At 39.8% G+C, this 16989-nt stretch overlaps 1 protein-coding gene across 1 annotated transcript in view; it reads right to left on the bottom strand.

The window, feature by feature from the left end:
- dpys (dihydropyrimidinase) overlaps positions 1–12312 on the bottom strand; it is a 52994-nt gene extending 40682 nt beyond the window's left edge. Inside the window, exons 1-3 of the mRNA XM_020513756.2 lie at positions 12047–12312; positions 1522–1680; positions 16–195 (exon numbers count right to left, since the gene is read on the bottom strand). Coding sequence (XP_020369345.2) covers positions 16–195; positions 1522–1680; positions 12047–12298 — 591 coding nt within the window. The 5' untranslated portion in view covers positions 12299–12312. The remainder of the gene's footprint in view (positions 1–15; positions 196–1521; positions 1681–12046) is intronic.
- Between the last annotated feature and the right edge of the window lie 4677 nt (positions 12313–16989).

The following is a 16989-nucleotide window of genomic DNA, read 5'->3' on the forward strand; positions in this document are numbered from 1 at the left end:
TTTGTTACAACCCACCTCTGCTATTAAGTGTCCATTCTCAGCATGAACCTGAGCAATTGCTCCCAGTTCCTTACATCGGCAGAAAACAGAGTACAGTTCATCATCTTGAAGCATAAAGACACCTTTATATGCCATGAACATTTTAAAGGAATTTACACCTCTCTCTTTGACTAGAATTTCCATTTCGTCTTTAACCTGCAAAAAGACAGAACAAATGACAGAATTCATCATTCTACGAAAGAATAGCAAGAGCTAAATATCCAAAATCAAGATTTATCATGGAAATGGGCAATGACCTTACTACTGCTTCACCACATCTTTTTCATTGATGGAGTGAGACTGGATTCTAACACTAATTGAAGCTGTGCAAGATCACTCTTGATCATTCCTCTGACCCATTCCTCCTGGAAAGAGAGGACATACTATCCAATCATTAGACAGATATATCTACTGCAATTACGGAACAAAACAAAGCTTCAAAGGGAAGGAATTCTTCCGAGGAGCAGGAAAAGGAACTTTTACAGAAAGCACCAGCTCTCTTTTTAAAAGAATGAAAAGAAAATTTGCAATAAAACTGGTCGTGACCTTCTTTTTAACTGAAAACCATGCACACAACAAGCTGGATTGGGGGAATGATTGATAATGTGTTAAAATCCCAGGTTGAAATCACCTTGAATATTAAATATTTCTATTTCTGCCATGTTGTAAAAATGTTCAATTAGGATGTCCAAATTATGATCAATTGTAAACAATAGTGGTCCGAACACCAATCCTTGTAGAGCATTACTTCCTAGGTTCTGTCAATCTGAGTAGTTACCCTTAACCACTGTTCGCTGTTTTCTATTCACTCTGCTAGTTGCTCTCCATGTCCATTATCTAAGTCATATGTCTATGCAGTACCTTATCAACGGTTTTTTGAAAAATTCCATGATATTACATCTGGTACATAACTCTTACCTACTCTGATATGTTTCAAAAATGTCAACAAATATTGGTCATTGCCTTTTGGAATTCTGTGCTAATTACTCCATTGCATTTGCAGTTTCTAGTTTTTTTTTATTGCATTCGTGACTAAAGATCTTTCCTATTACAATTTAAATTGTAACAGCATTCATACATTGTTTCTTAAAATATCACTTCATCACTTTAAGTCCTGCTACACTTTCTTATCCAAATGAAAGCTTTAAAAAACATTAAATTTGCCAACCTTCAACCTTCTTCAGTTCTTCTCAACGTTCCTGGAAAATCCAGCCCCAATCATGTTAAAATGACAGATTCTGACTTAAAATCAACTCAACCCCAGATTTAGAATTGTGGTCAGCTTTGGTGTGCTAGCAAGCCACTGTCCTGGACATAAATCTTCATGTTCTCTAGTCTCAACAGACACTGGGGCTACAATTGGACATTTTGACTGTACTCTTATCAATAACAATCAATAGAACCAGCAGGATTCAAGGTTTTTTTTTGAAGTTTTATTGCTACTAGTGAAGCAGATGTACTGGTCAGTACTTTATACTGTACCTTTTCACTCCACCAAGTCACCGCCACGTGGAATGAGTAATCACAACAGACTTTGGGATCTGCCCAGCTTCGCCATTTGTCATATGCCTCCAACAAAGAGTCACCTTTGTGGGGCACCACAAAGTCCAATATCATGGTAGTGCCTCCAGCCACAGCAGCCTGAGAAGGGTGAAAGTGTAATTACAATTATTGAACATATTCAATTAAAATTAATCTCCCAGCAAACCAAGTTTAATCACTGCTTACATATCAGTTGGACTATCAGAGATTAATTTTAACTATAGGCATGCAACAGGTGAGGTAAGTAAATTTATATTGCATTCTCTCCAAAGCCATATATCCTCACTAAGTTGTGGTGCACAGAACTACTCATGGTACTCCAGGAGTGGTTGACCCAAGTTATTTTATAACTGAAGCATGACTTCTACTCACTTATTCTAAAGGTCAGCATTCCTTTGGCTTTTTTGATTAAAATGTCATGAACAACTGGAGAAAATAATGCTAAATAAAGAAATAAAATACTGGAGAAATTCAGCAGGTCTGGTAGCATTTGTGGAGAGAGAAACAGTTAAGATTTCAAAGCAAAAACAGAAATTTCTGGCACAACTCAGCAAGTCTGGCAGCATCCGTGGGCAGAAAGTACAGTTAATGTTTCAAGTCTGGTGACTCTGCATCAGAATTGAAAGGTGTTGGGAACAGGTTTTTTAAAAAAATATCTTGACAAGTGGATGAGGGGCAAGGGGGCAGAAGGCATGCAAAGTCTAATTGTAAAAGACAAAAGGATTATTAATTTAAACCCTTTTAACATTTCATCTCTTCCCACTATTAAAGTATGAAAGGGAGACAATCAGTCCTTGCTAAGTGCAAAGTGAATACAACATAACAGGCTGTGGGGAAAGTGAATGCAAGAAAAAATAGAAGACAGATTTAAAAAGGTCAGTTTCTGAAGTTATTGAATTCAATATTGAGACCTTGAGACTGTAGATTCCCCAAGTGGGAAATAAAATGCTGCTCCTTTAGCTTGCACTGATTAGTTAGAATGTTGCAACAGACCCAAGACAGAAGTGTTTGAATGACAGCAAGGTGGTTTATTGGATTGGCAAGCAACTGGGAGCTTGAGATCATTCCTACGGACAGCTGTTCTGCAGAATGGTCACCCAGACTGCTTTTAAGTCTCGCCAATGTAAAAGAGATTACACAATGTGAGCAGCAAATGCAGGAGAATAGATTGAAAGAAGTACAAATGAAATACTGTTTCACCAGGAAGGTGTGTTTGGGGCCTTGGTTAGTAAGGAGGGAGGAGGTGAACGAACCACTCAAATTTCAACTTATTCATCTGATGACGACTAACCCTAAGATCTCAAACTACTACACAGGATGCTAAATATCAGCTGTTTGCAATGATGTGACATTCTATAACAGAGACAACAAGGTGTAGAGCTGGATGAACACAGCAGGCCAAGCAGCATCAGAGGAGCAGGAAAGCTGATTTTTCAGGTCCAGACGCTTCTGAAGAAGTGTCTAGACCCGAAACGTCAGCTTTCCTGCTCCTCTGATGCTGCTTGGCCTGCTGTGTTCATCCAGCTCTACACCTTGTTATCATTAAAAAGTCAAGCTGTTTTGCCAAAAATAAACTGATCACTAAAGGAGCTACAATGGGCAACTTTGAATTTGATATTATACAAATTCCTAATGGGTACTGAATTTTGACTGATGTAAGCAGTTGTCTATTTTGAACACTGACGGTTCTATCTTGCAGACTAGTTGTGTTATAGATAAATTACACTGATCACTGGCTGTAAACTGCTTACATTTTGGCCTGCATTTCAAATTGGAGGAAAGTTCTGTACAAATATAAGGAGTTGTTGAAAGGACAGGAAACCCAGTGACCAAAGTTTCTTAAATGACCTGCAGACTTTAATTGCTTTGTTAATTTTAAAATAGTCATGGTGAAGGACAAAACTGGTCCACAGGTTCAAGTTCTAAACTGGGGCAAGGTGAATTTGATGGAGTTGGACAAGAGCTTACAGGGGTTGATTGGAATACCTTGTTTGTAGGCAAAGGGACCTCTGGCAAGTGGGAGGCCTTTGAAAGTGTGATAGCTAGAGATCAATGTCTATATGTTCCTGTGAGGATGAAGTGCAAAGTTGTCAGGAGTAGGGAACCCTTGATGACAAGAGATATTGAGGCTTTGACCAGAAAAAAGGAGGTATGGCTGAGGTACAGGCAGCTGTGATCAAGGGAATCCCTGGAGGTATATAGGGGATAGAGGAGTTTACTGAAGAAGGAAATCAGGAGAGTGAAAAGGGGACACAAGATGGCTTTGGCTGAGAAGATTAGGGTGAATCCAAAGAGATTCTTTAAGTAAAGGAAAAAGAATAACTAAAGAGAACAGGACCCCTCAAGGACCAAAGTGGACATCCATGAGTGGAACCACAGGAGATGGGCGAGGTCCTCAATAAATATTTCTCTTCTGTATTTAACGTGGAGAAAGACATGAAGACTTGGGAACTTGGAGAAGATAGTAGCGATATTTTGGGGACAGTCCGTATCTCAGTAGAGGAAGCGTTGGAAATATTAGAATGTAGGAAGGTGGATAAATCCCCTGGCCCTGACTAGATATATCCAAGAACCCTGCAAGAGATGAGGGAAGAAATTATAGGGGCCCTGGCCAATATATTTGCATCATCATTAGCCACGGGTGAGGTCCCAGAAGACTGGAGGGTAGCAAATGTTGTGCTCTTATTCAAGAAGGGCTGCAAAGAAAAACCTAGAAATTATAGACTAGTAAGCCTAATATGTGTGGCAGGTAAGTTTCTTGAGAAGATTCTGAGGGATAAAATATACATGCATTTGGAAAGACAGGGTTTGATTAGGAGTAGTCAGCATGGCTTCAAGCATGGGAGATCATGCCTCACAAATTTGTTACAGTGCTTTGATGAAGTGGCCAGGAAGGTTGATGAGGTCAGGGCAGTAGATGTCGTCTATATGGATTGTAGTAAGGCCTTTGATAAGATTCCACATGGTAGGCTGCTTTGGAAGTTTAGATCGCATGGAATCCAGGGAGGGATAGCAAATTGGATACACAATTGGCTTGGTGGCAGGAAGCAGAGAGTAATAGCGGAAGAATGCTTGTCAGATTGGAAGCCTGTGACCAGTGGTGTGCCTCAGTGGTCAGTGCTGGGCCCATTGCTGTTTGTTATCTATAATCAATGATTTGGATAAGAATGTTCAAGGCACGATTAGTAAGTTTGCGGTTGACACTAAAATAGGCAGTATCATGGACAGTGAGGAAGGTTATCAGAAATTGCAGCAGGATCTTGATCGGCTGAGAAATGGAAAATGGAGTTTAATATAGATGTGTGAAGTGTTGCATTTGGAAAGTCAATTTAAGGTAGAAGTTTCAATGTGAATGGTAAGGCCTTAAGGAGTGTAGTGGAACAGAGGGACCTTGTAGTTCAGGTGCACGGTTCTCTGAAAGTGAAGTCAAAGGTAGACAGGGCAGTGAAGAAGGCTTTAGACACACTGGCCTTCATCAGTCACAGCACTGAGTACAGAAGTTGGGAAGTTATGTTGCAGTTGTACAGGACATTGGTGAGGTCACACTTGGGAGTATTGTGTTCAGTTTTGGTCACCTTGCTGTAGGAAGGATGTTATTAAACTGGAAAGAGTGCAGAGGAGATTTACAAGGATGTTGCCAGGACCCAAGGGACTGAGTTATATAGAGAAGTTGGACAAGCTAGGAATTTTTTCTTTTGAGTGTAGAAGACTGAGAATTGGGGTGGGGCGCTGATCTTACAGAAGTATATAAGATCATGACAGACATGGATAGGGTGAATGCACTCAGTCTTTTTCCCAGGTTGGGGAATCAAGGACTAGAGGGCATCAGTTTAGGTAAGGGGGGAAAGAATAAATTGGAACCTGAGGGGTATGTTTTTTTTTTAATGCAGAGCGGTACGCAAATGGAATGTGCCGTCAGCTGAAGTGGTTGAGGCAGGCACATGGATGAATGCATGGGTAGGAAAGGTTTAGAAGGGTATGAGCCAATTGGAGGGAAATGGGGTTAGTGTGAATGGACACTTTCGTCAGCATGGACCAGATTGGGCCGAAGGGCCTGTCACCATGCTGTTGGACTCTGACTCTATGCAAGGCTCCTTTAAGGCAGACCGTAATGTTTGAACTTTCAGCTTTATTTTTTACTTAAAACTAAAAAGGTCTGCAATGTGCAACTTTTAATCTTAATTCATCTGTTTTACACTATATTATAATTACTGCAATATTTAATTTTTTACTTTGTTCTTTCTTTCTACCTTGTTCTTAAGATTCTTTATCTATATACTTGTACCCATGATGGCACCTTGGGTGGCGAAATTATACACTTTTCACTATGCTCCTGTACTTTCGTATTTGAGTACACATGGCAATAACATCAAAATCAAAATCGAAAGTGGTATTCTCATTAACAGCCAGGAAGCTATCACAGGCTACAAGAGAACAGGGCGGCACGGTGGCTCAGTGGTTAGCACTGCTGCCTTACAGCGCCAGTGACCCAACTTCGATTCCACCCTCGGGCGACTGTCTGTGTGGAGTTTGCACATTCTCCCCGTGTCTGTGTGGGTTTCCTCCGGGTGCTCCGGTTTTCTCCCACAGTCCAAAGATGTGCAGGCTAGGTGGATTCGTCATGCTAAATTGCCCATAGTGTTCAGGGATGTGTAGATTAGCTGGGTTATAGGGAGATGGGTCTGGGTGGGATGCTCTGAGGGTTGGTGTGGACTTGTTGGGCCGAAGGGCCTGTTTCCACACTGTAGGGATTCTATGATCTATGAAGGCAAATGTCTTGGTGAATGAGAGAGATTATGGGTTGCTAGCAGTGGGGAGTTGGTTGTCTTGAAGTCTGACTGCAGGGTAGAGTGGATTCATAAGAGGCCCCGATTTACTTGGGATTGGAGGATCAAAGAATTCTAGAACAACAAGAGAATCAAAGATTATTAGGGAAACATGGAGTTGAGACAAATCAGATTAGCCATAATCTTGTTGAATGGCACAGCAGGCTTTAGTGGTCAGATGGCCTCCTGTTGCTCCTAGTTTGGCTACCCTAACATCAACTTGCTGAATTATGATCTCTGGTGATGGACATTATTTGCCCTTGTTCTGTTCATGACACATGATGTAAGATATTAGGAACCTGTTCCTTCCGTTGTTCCATTTCCATAGCCTCAACTGAATTTCCTGTGATTTAAAACTATGACTTTCACTTCTGCCAAATCGTTCCCAGATGTAAATCAACTCTGTTCATAGGCAACTTCTTGACTATCCAACTAGTCCAGTCAACAAGTCATACACAAAATTGCCTTTGTACAATGATACTGGGAATATACTCTCCTCCATCCCATTTATTAACACTTTGGCCTTCACTGAACTCTCTGGAGGGAAAACTAAATCCTTCTGCAGAGTAAACTGGAGTAGCTATGTCCTCTTTTAGAACTGCTATGGGCTTGGATACTTTCTTTTTCTCCAAAAGTTTCTCCAAAGGGGTTATCTTCCCATTTATAATAAATCTTTCAAATCCCTCATCTATCTATGTACTTCTGCACTGATAGCAAGGTTTGAGAGACCTCTTAGTTGTACTTGAAGCTACAATTTGATCCGTGATCTTTTCCTTCTGAGTTTCCTGTTCCATTCTTATTAACACCTTTAAATCCCATGGTTTCCTTTGTAACTCCTAGCATTTCCAATAAATATGTTCCATCTTGTTACAATAGAAATGCTTCAATTTCCAATTTTTCATCTCTATCCTCAGCAAGAGGCCGCCATGGGGCATTCCAGCTGTCCATTTCTTACATTCGCTATGCACCTTCTTTTAACTCTCCCACTTCCTGTTTCTTTTGACTTTTTGAGGGTGACTAAAAATAAGTTTAAAAAGTTATAGATTAGTCCACAATCCCAAGCCATTACTATTGCCTGTTTAGCATTTGCAATGTATAAATACCCTATAAACTCTCCTACACACACACACACAGGTAGAAAAGAAAACACAGATTCAATGGACAAAAGGGGCTGCTGGAAAGATGTTCTTGTGCACAGGGTTGTTGATATGGTTCTTTTGTTGATCAGAAAGCTGTTTCTTGGTCTTCCTTTTCTGAATGATTTCATTGGTTTGAAGGCAGCACAGAATGGCTGGTTCACAGTTATTGAGAGAGGTCACAACTTACAGCACCTGCTAAGGAAATATACAGGATTTTTAATGGCTTAAAGTGGGTTTTGCTACAGCTAAGCCAGTGATGATCTGATGATTTCTAACAGGATTCTACTGACTGTTCATTTCTTTTTTCAAATTAGAAAGCAGATCCAAAGTAATCTTTTGTCCTAATTTCTAAGAAAGACTTTTAAAATACATTGCAAGAAGAAAAATATGACACAACTATTAAGCAATCAGACTTATTTTGGTATGCCAGTCATGTTTCATTTCAGGCATATTGTCTGCAAATTTAGGTCAGTTACATTGAAGTTTTCAGAAATTACTAGAAAAGCTCAGCAGGTCTGGCAGCATCTGTGGAGAGAAATTAGAGTTAACATTTTGGATCAGGTGACCCTTCCTCAGAACTGATGGTAGGCAGGAAAATGCTGGTTTCCCTTTGAAGTTTGCTCACTGATCCCATGCAACTGTACTTGTTACAACTTTATAAAACATCGGTTAGGCTACAGATTGTATAATCTATAATCTGGTTACCACACTCTCAGAAGGTGATTGTAGAGGGGGTTCACCAAGATGTTGCCTAGGATGAAAAAGTCTGTTAGAAGGAGAGACTGCATAGGCTGGGCTTGTTTTACTTGGAGCAGAGAAGGCATGGTGGGATCTGACTGAGGTACACATAATTATGACAGCTACAGATAGTGTAGATCATGAGAATCTATTTCCAATGGCAGATGTGTCTAAAACTAGAGGGCATAAATTTAAGGTGAAGAGTAAGTGGTTTAGAGGAGATAGAAATCATAGCTTGAATGGCCTCCTTCTATACTGTGATATTCTATGATTTCTGTACTGGCTCCCAAAAGAGCTACCCAGCTAGTCCACAGCTCTATCTCTGTAGCTCCCTAACTTCACTTTCAAATATATATCCAGCTATTTTGAGAACTTATGTGGAACCTACCTCCCCTACTCTCCCAGACAGAACATTTGAAATCCTAACAACTGAGTAAAGAAGTTTCTCCTCACCTCACCTCACTCCTAACTCTTGCTGACAATCTTGAAGTTATGACCTGTTGTTACTGACATACTAACTACTGGAAATAGAATATCCTTCTTTACTCTGTCAAAATTGTTCATAATTTTGAACACCTCAATAAAAGGTCACCTCCTAATAATCTCTGCTCCAAGGACAAGCACAATCTCTCTCATCTTTCCTGGTATCGTTCTAGTAAATCTCCTTTGAACTCTCTCCAGGGCTTTAACATCCTTCCTTAAATAAGGTGTCCAGAACTGAACACAATACTCCCAAGGGTGGTCCGACCAATGATTTGTAGAGATGTAGTATCACTTCCTTGCTATTGTACTCAATTCCTCTATTTGTAAACCCAAGGATCCTACAAGTCTTCTTAACAACTGTTTCAACTTGCCTAGCCATCCTGAGAGAATCATATATGTCAACCTCAAGATTCCTTTGCTCCTGTAGTCTCCTCAAAGTTGTACCATTGAGCCTGTATTGTCTCTCCATGTTTCTTCTACCTAAATGCATTACCTCACATTTCTCTGCATTGAATTTCATCTGCCAGGTGTCTGCCCATTTGGCCAACTTGTCAACGTCTCTCTGAAGTCAGTCAGCAACATCGTCACAATTCGCTATTCTCGCTAACTTAGTATCATTTTCGTATTTAGGATTTTGCCCCCAACATCCATCTCCAAATCATTTACATAATTAAAAAAAGAAAGGGTCCAAACAGCAATCACTGGGGAATACCACTTTCAACTTGTTTCCAATCTGAGAAATGCCCATCTATACCTACCCTCGGGTTCATATCCATACTGCCAAAGACCCATCAATCCCAAACATTTCGGATTTGCTAACCAACCTGCCATGTGGCATTATATAAAATGCTTTCTGAAAATCCAAATATATAACATCCACAGCACTACCCTCATCTACTGCTTGTGTCACCACAAAGAACTCAATTAATTTTGTCAGACATGACTCATCCTTGACAATGCCATGTTGACTGTCTAGTATTAGTTTATTTTTCTCCAAGTGTTACCTTGTCCTGTATTACGGCCTCCATCAGTTGTCCTGCTGATGCCAAGCTGATAAATTTGTAGCTTCCTGGATTATCCTTTGCTCCTTAAACAATGGTATCACATTTGCAATCCTTCAGTTCCTCCGGGCTACACCGAAGCCTGGAAAATTCCTGTGAATGGCTCTGCAATTTGCTTCCTTCACTCTCTCAACTATCTGGGAACGCATCCCATCTGGGTCTAGCAATTTCATTCAACTATGAAACATGCTGTCTGAGAGATTTGCAGTAGTTTTGCAATATTTAAGAAGCATCTAGATGAGTACTTAAAATCCCAGGACATAGTAGGCTATAGACCATGTACTGGTAAAGGGAATTAATGTAGTTTGATGTTTGTTAGTTAGCATAGACAGTGTGCCAAAGGGCTTGTTTCTATGCCGTATGTCTATGATCAGTTCAACTTGAATAAACCAATGGTAAAGAACAAATTAGCATGTATGTCATTTGATGGGAAGACTGATCATAGAATCATACAGCCATACCAGCCCTTTGAAGAAAGCAAACAATTAGATGCAAATGTCTGCAAGTGCAATTACCAACTCTCCCAAACTAATTGGAAACAGGACATATTGATTTCTACAAAGTTTCCAATCTGTCTTGTTCAGCTAGGGTTTTCACTGGGAGCAATTGTTTGTAAAGTTCATCTTAGTGTATGCAGCTGTAAGCAACTTCAATGAATTAGAGGAAGTTCAGAGTTGAAACCAGTACAATTCTTAGTAATACAATAATGACTCAAACAGAACTTGTTTTATAAGGGAAACAGATTGAAATAACACGAGTAACATTGTTAAATATTGAAAGGCATCAGAACGTAATTCTGAATGGATTACTCATCCTGAGTATCAACGCTCAAGTTATCAAACAACCCTATGCAAAAAGGTACACAAGAGCATTGCTCTTTGCCACCACAGTCAATGACCTGCAGCCTATTGTCCAAGGTAAATTAGTTTGGATTGCATCAATGATCTGTTCTGGAAAAAAAAAGCTTGTGACCTTGAGGTTAGGAACAGAAATAGATGATATGGAGAAAAGTGACTGGTTGGGCTAAATTAACTGTTTCAGTGTTGTGACTGTTGCATAATTCTATCAAGTCAAACAATGCCAGAAAAATAAAATTTTGTATTTTTTGCAAATTTTATTTTTTAAAAACCAATATTCAACATTCAGCTCATCCATGGAACTGGCCAAGTTCCAGGTGGAAATTAAGAGCTGATTGGGGAAGCAGCTTCAAATTGCATTTATTTGTACAGCTCCTGTTATTTATTAATATTTTAGTTATGGTGAACCTTAATTTACTAAGAATTACGGCTATCATATAACAAAATTATTAAACAGTTCTGTATATGTTCAGTAATCAGAGGCAGCATGATTACTTTTCACGACAAATTGATTTTAAGATAAATAATAAAACTACACCAGGTTAACTCAAATACAGTTCACAAATACTTCATTAAAAAATAAAATTTTGCATTATAATGTTGCTAAGCTGTGCATGTTTCCAGAGGATGTACATTTGTTATCATGCTAACATATTCAGCAGACACTTGAACGGTCTCAGCACAACATTAAACACATTTCTAGAGGATAGACACTTTTCACTGATCTCACTCAATTCACTGCTAAAAAAAAGACAAAGACATTCTTCAGATTTAAAAACTGAAGTTAAGGTACAAGATATTCTGAGCCCAACCCATTCGACAAGGATAAGTGAGTCATGAAAGACAATGTTAATCAAGAACCTTCTGACAGAGAAGAATTCATGGGCTTCTCCAATCTACCTTCATAAGATTTCCGAGGAAGGGTCACTCAACCCAAAACATTAATTCCGATATCTCTCCACAGATGCTGCCAGACTTGCTGAGCTTTCTCAGCAATTTCTATTTTTGCACCGAATTAGGAGCATCCACAGGCCAAGCTGACTGGGTTACTTCACTTACCAGAATCATACAAGTGTTATTTCATAGGCGGATGTAACTTAACCATCATACTTGCACTGACTTGTTGAGTGCTTGTTGCACCTGTACCTAGAGCCAATGTCCCCGCCACAGACCCTTACACCCAAAACCACTCACACCCTTACTTAAAAATACTCTATCAATTCATTTTCTAATTGAAATTCCTGACCCCTAGCAAACTCCCTCCTCTCTCCAATGTATTCACATCCTTCCTAATTTTTCAGCTCCAATGATGGGTATATCATTTCGTTCCTTGGCGTGAGGGGAAACACATTGGTTTATACCTTGGTTCCATGATAAAAATCGTCGACAGCTTGATACCCGAAGAAGGGGAACTGCATGTGTGTGTGGGTGTCGATGCCCCCGGGCAGAACCAGCTTGCCAGTAGCATCAATCACTCGGCTGCCCTCGGGGAGCGGCAGCTGGCAGCCCACGGCCTGGATTAGCCCGTCCTCAATATAGACATCGGCCAGCACCGAGCTGTCCTCGTTCACCACCGTTCCGCCGCGGATCAGGATACCGCCACAGCCGCTCATGCTTGGTTGGTTGGTCACTCAATGAGTCGCTGTCAATCCCAACTCCAAGCGCACCACCGTTCCTTTTTAACCCGCTCAAAACGCGCATGCGCCCAACTGTGAGCACGGCAGTAGGCGAGGCGAAGAGGGGTGAACTAAACTGTAAAACTAATTAAATGCACTTGGTGCCGGGGAATGAGAAAGCATCTCATACAGCCAAGAATTTCTGTAGCATAACATATAACATTAAAATTCATCACCACCACAGTTATATATTTAGTTCACTGATCTATAATAAAAATTCATTACTGCTTGAAAATTCTAGTGTAAAAAGCTGTCTAAACTTCGAACTAAAAAGCGAAATAGATTTTATTTTAAACTTTGAATAGTCATGGCAGGAATATTTATGCAGGGAGGTGTAAATATCCACAATTAATGTTCTTAGAATCAATATTCTAACCAAATGTATCATATATACTACAAGAAAGCCGATCACTGCATTAGTATTGATTTTATGCAGTTAATCAAAATGAAAGCCTGCAGAGTGTAATTGCTCTCCGATGTTACTCCACAGCATGAATGCTGAATTAATGCTGTACTGTAATAGCATTCTGAAAAACAAGATAACGTTTGAAGTGTGATTCACACATATGCCCCAGCAACTCTTACAGGAATGTAGGGTTCTTATCCCCGTTCATAGTTCTTTTCGAGTCTATTTAGTCATTGCACTTTCTGCAAGAATGCAATTGGACAAGCCAAACAAAGGCTGTAGGTACAGCAAATCAAACGGTGGATACTTTGCAATGAATGACTCGCTGCGTAACTCAAAGCTCACCCATTATCTACAAGGAACAAGTCACAGGTGTGATAGAATACCGCCCATTTATTTGAATGACAGTGTCTGCAACAACGTTCAAACCTTGCTATTCAGGACAAAACAGCCAGCTTGATGAACCACTTCCTTAAAGATGAACATTCTCTTCTACCAGCTCACCAAGGCAGCAATGTGTACTATTGACAATATGGAGAGCAACTCTTTGGGGCTAACTTTCCACCTCTACTAACTGGAAATAAAACAACAACAAGCATGTATGGGAATACCTACAGCTGCAAACTGCCCTCCAAATTACATTCCATTTTCAATACTTTACTGAATGAAAATCATCTTTGCCTTCTGGATTTTCCTCTTAAGAATGACCCTACACTGGTTATAATATTCAAGAGATTCATTTGAATCCAGCTGTCTACATCTAATATGACATTTTTTTTATTCTGGACTAGAACCTCAATATCTTTCTTCATCCGCTGTTCTCTAATCCTACTAGCCTTGCCTTTCATTCTAGCAGGAATACGATGCATATAATCTTATACAACAAATTATTTTACTACTTTCTTAATATGTTAGTACTGTGTGTTATCTAACGTTATCATTTAACATGTCAGTATTCATTAAACTAGCTTCAGCACTCAGCACACAAGCCAACTCAAATTTCTCTATAATAACATTTTGTTTAACACTTGGTATACTGCAAAGGATTTTCAGCTCTTCATTTAATAATAATTTTTGGAAGGTCAAGGATTGCTCTAATGAATATAAAAATTGCTTAATTTACAGTTCAACAATTATAGCTTTAAGATTATATGTCACACTATTTTAGAACTCCAACATTTTTGTAGTATTGTCCTGGGGCTGAGATGACTAGCCTCCAGCAGCCACAATTCCCGAGCATGAGGTAGGACTCCAAATAGCACAGAAATCCCTCAGCCCATCAGCCAGCAATTTCTATTGACTTCAGCTTTGGAAGGGCCACCTAATATCATAGACTGTCAAATACTGCCTTAATTTCAAAGCCAGTCATTTCACCTCATCTTTGGAATTCAAGTCTTTTGTCTATATTGGGACCAAGGCTAAAAGGTGGTCCAGCCCTTGGCTTTTGCATTTAGTGTGTTCAGTCATATCTTGATATCAAGTTGAATGAAACAAATGGCTTTTGTATTAATGTGCAGGACTCCCAAATCATTCAGGATGGATATATTTATGGAGCAACCTTCTCCAATAATGTTGTTGAATTGTTCACCAGCATTCACAACTGGAGGTAGCAGGACAGCAGAACCATTGTTCATGTAATCGCTCAGCTCTACCACTTGCTACTTCTACTGTTTGGCACAAGTGGCTCTATTCAACTTCACCAGGTTGATGCCTCATTTTTATGAACGCCTAATGCTTCTTCAGGCACACCCTCCTGCACTCTTCATTTAACAACAGTTGATCCCCTGGTTTGTGACAATGGTGGAATGGAAGACATGCCAAACCATGGAGGTTACAGATTGTGATTAAATGCAATTCTGCTGCTTACGGTCCACAGTAATTCATGGAAGCCCAGTTGCGAATCATCAGATCTGTTCAAAATCTATCCCATTTAGCTCAGAAGTGCTACACAACTTGATGTGAAGACAAACTTTGCCTTCACAACGACAGGCAGCAAGAGCGACCACTGCACAAAGTCATTGACAGATGTATTCGGCAGGCAGATTGGTGAGGATGACAAAGTTTTCTCCTCTTGTTGGTTCCCTCATCATTGCAACAGACTCAGGCTAGCAGCTATGACATTTTGGACCTGACCAGTAGTGATGCCACAGATCACTCTTGCTGATGGATCCCAAAGGCCCCCACCTAGTGTACGTTCTGTGCCCTTGCTACGCTTAGTGTTTCCTCCAAAAACACGGAGGATTACAGATTTAACAGTTGAAGGGGAGTTTTGGAGGAGGGTCAATAGAAAGCAAATCACCAAGTTCCCTTACTCCTGTTTGACCTGATGCATGAGACTTTCTACTGTCTGGAGTCAATACCGGGGAACTCCTAGGGTAGCTTTCTTCCTATTGTATAACAATGTGCCATCACCTCTGGATCTGTACCAGAGATGGTGGTTGGTGTCTGGGATAGTCATACACACAGAATTATATAGACAATGAAAAGCTGTTGTTCAACAAGTTTGTGGGACAAATTTTGTCAAGCCCATGTATGACAGCAAGGAATATTTTTCTGGCTGTTGTTTGTGACACCTCGGCTGATGTGGCTAGTCCATTCAGTCATGACAGATTTTCTTCCTTGAAGAACACTAATGAACCTGATGGGCTTTTGTTACAATGTTTTTGTAGTCAACATTAAGCTAGCATTTAAATTCAGGAGCTATTACTTGAATTTAAATTCAACTAAATTCCATGAGATTTGAACCCATGGCTCTAGAGCCCTAGTCTGGGCACCTAGATTACTAGCCCAGGGTACATTAACACTAAGCCACCATGATGAATGATTATCAAGGAAATGCAGGAATATAGACTTGGGTTAAAATAGATGAGCCACAATTTTATTGAATGCAGAAGCAGGCTCAAAGGGCTACTCTTGTTCCTTGTTTGTATGCTTTCACCTAGACTTCCTGTATAATTAGCTTGTGGATGTGTAGTAGTTCAACCTAATGCAGAATAACAAACCATAGCATAAAGCACTCAATCTCTGTGAAGTAAAATTACAACCTTGTGGCAGTGATGGGCTAATGGTGAAGAGACACCAACAGTACATTATTGCAGCATGCTATAGAGAATGGTAGTGACAATTTCTGTTTTGACTAATTCGTGATGTGGCGTGATCAACAGAAAAATCTGACTTCCAAGGGGAGGCAAAAACTCCAGATTCATAAAACACTTTCATAAAGTTGCTGGAATCAAAGCAACATTAACAAACAATGTTGACTCAACGACATTGATCCATGTTCAAATACATTCAAAGTTTCCTGACAATCCAGAGACAAGGTGTTTGCCTATAAATTATCTGGAGTGAAATTGCCAGCTGCTTTAAGCATTGAGCTGTGAAGCTAAATTCAAAGCAGATGCAAGGGTCTTGGAAACAAATCAATCAATTCTGATCAGAACTGGCTGGATGGTATAATGGGAAATAGTCAAAAAAAAACTGTTATACTCCCTGCTTGATAAATTTCATGCACAAAATCTGTTCACCTGCTGTTGAGCAATGAACAAAGGATGGAAATGTGAACTGGATTCTTCAGCTCACTTCAACCATACAAATACCTAGGAATAAATCTTCAATAAGTTTTCTTGCAAATCCATTTTTCTTTCAACAATATTCTGGCTTGTCTGCAATTCTTAAGTTTGAACCGATTAAGAAAATAAACTCATTATTGCTTTGAAATTTACATTTTACGAATATAACCAGGCAGGCATGCCTACCTACCTTCCTCAAAAGCTGAACCAGCTGTATCAAATATTTTAGGCAGAATGTTCATCTACATACATCACATGCTCACCTTCGAGTAGCATGACTATTTCATGAAATACACAAGAACATATAAATCAGAAGTAGATCAGTCCTTGAGCCTGCTCAGCTATTCAATAAGACCAGGGCTGAATTGTGTTGAGTTCCACATTCCTCTCTACCCCAATAATGTTAGATTCCCCCCTTAGATTCTCTTGCCTTACAGGAATTTACCTACCGCTGATTCAATAGTATTCAATGACCTAGCCTTCTTAAAGAGTATTCCAAAGTCACGCAATGTTTTGCGAGAAAAACAAATTCTTGTCATCTCTCTTCTAAAAGGGTGACCCTAATTTTTAAAATTATCACTTGGTTCTGGACTCTCAAAAGGAAACATTTCCATAGCCACATTTTTGAAACCTTTCGGGGTCAATCAAATCAT

This window comes from Rhincodon typus, chromosome 4 (assembly GCF_021869965.1).
Source record: "Rhincodon typus isolate 14 chromosome 4, sRhiTyp1.1, whole genome shotgun sequence".
NCBI lineage: Eukaryota > Metazoa > Chordata > Chondrichthyes > Orectolobiformes > Rhincodontidae > Rhincodon > Rhincodon typus.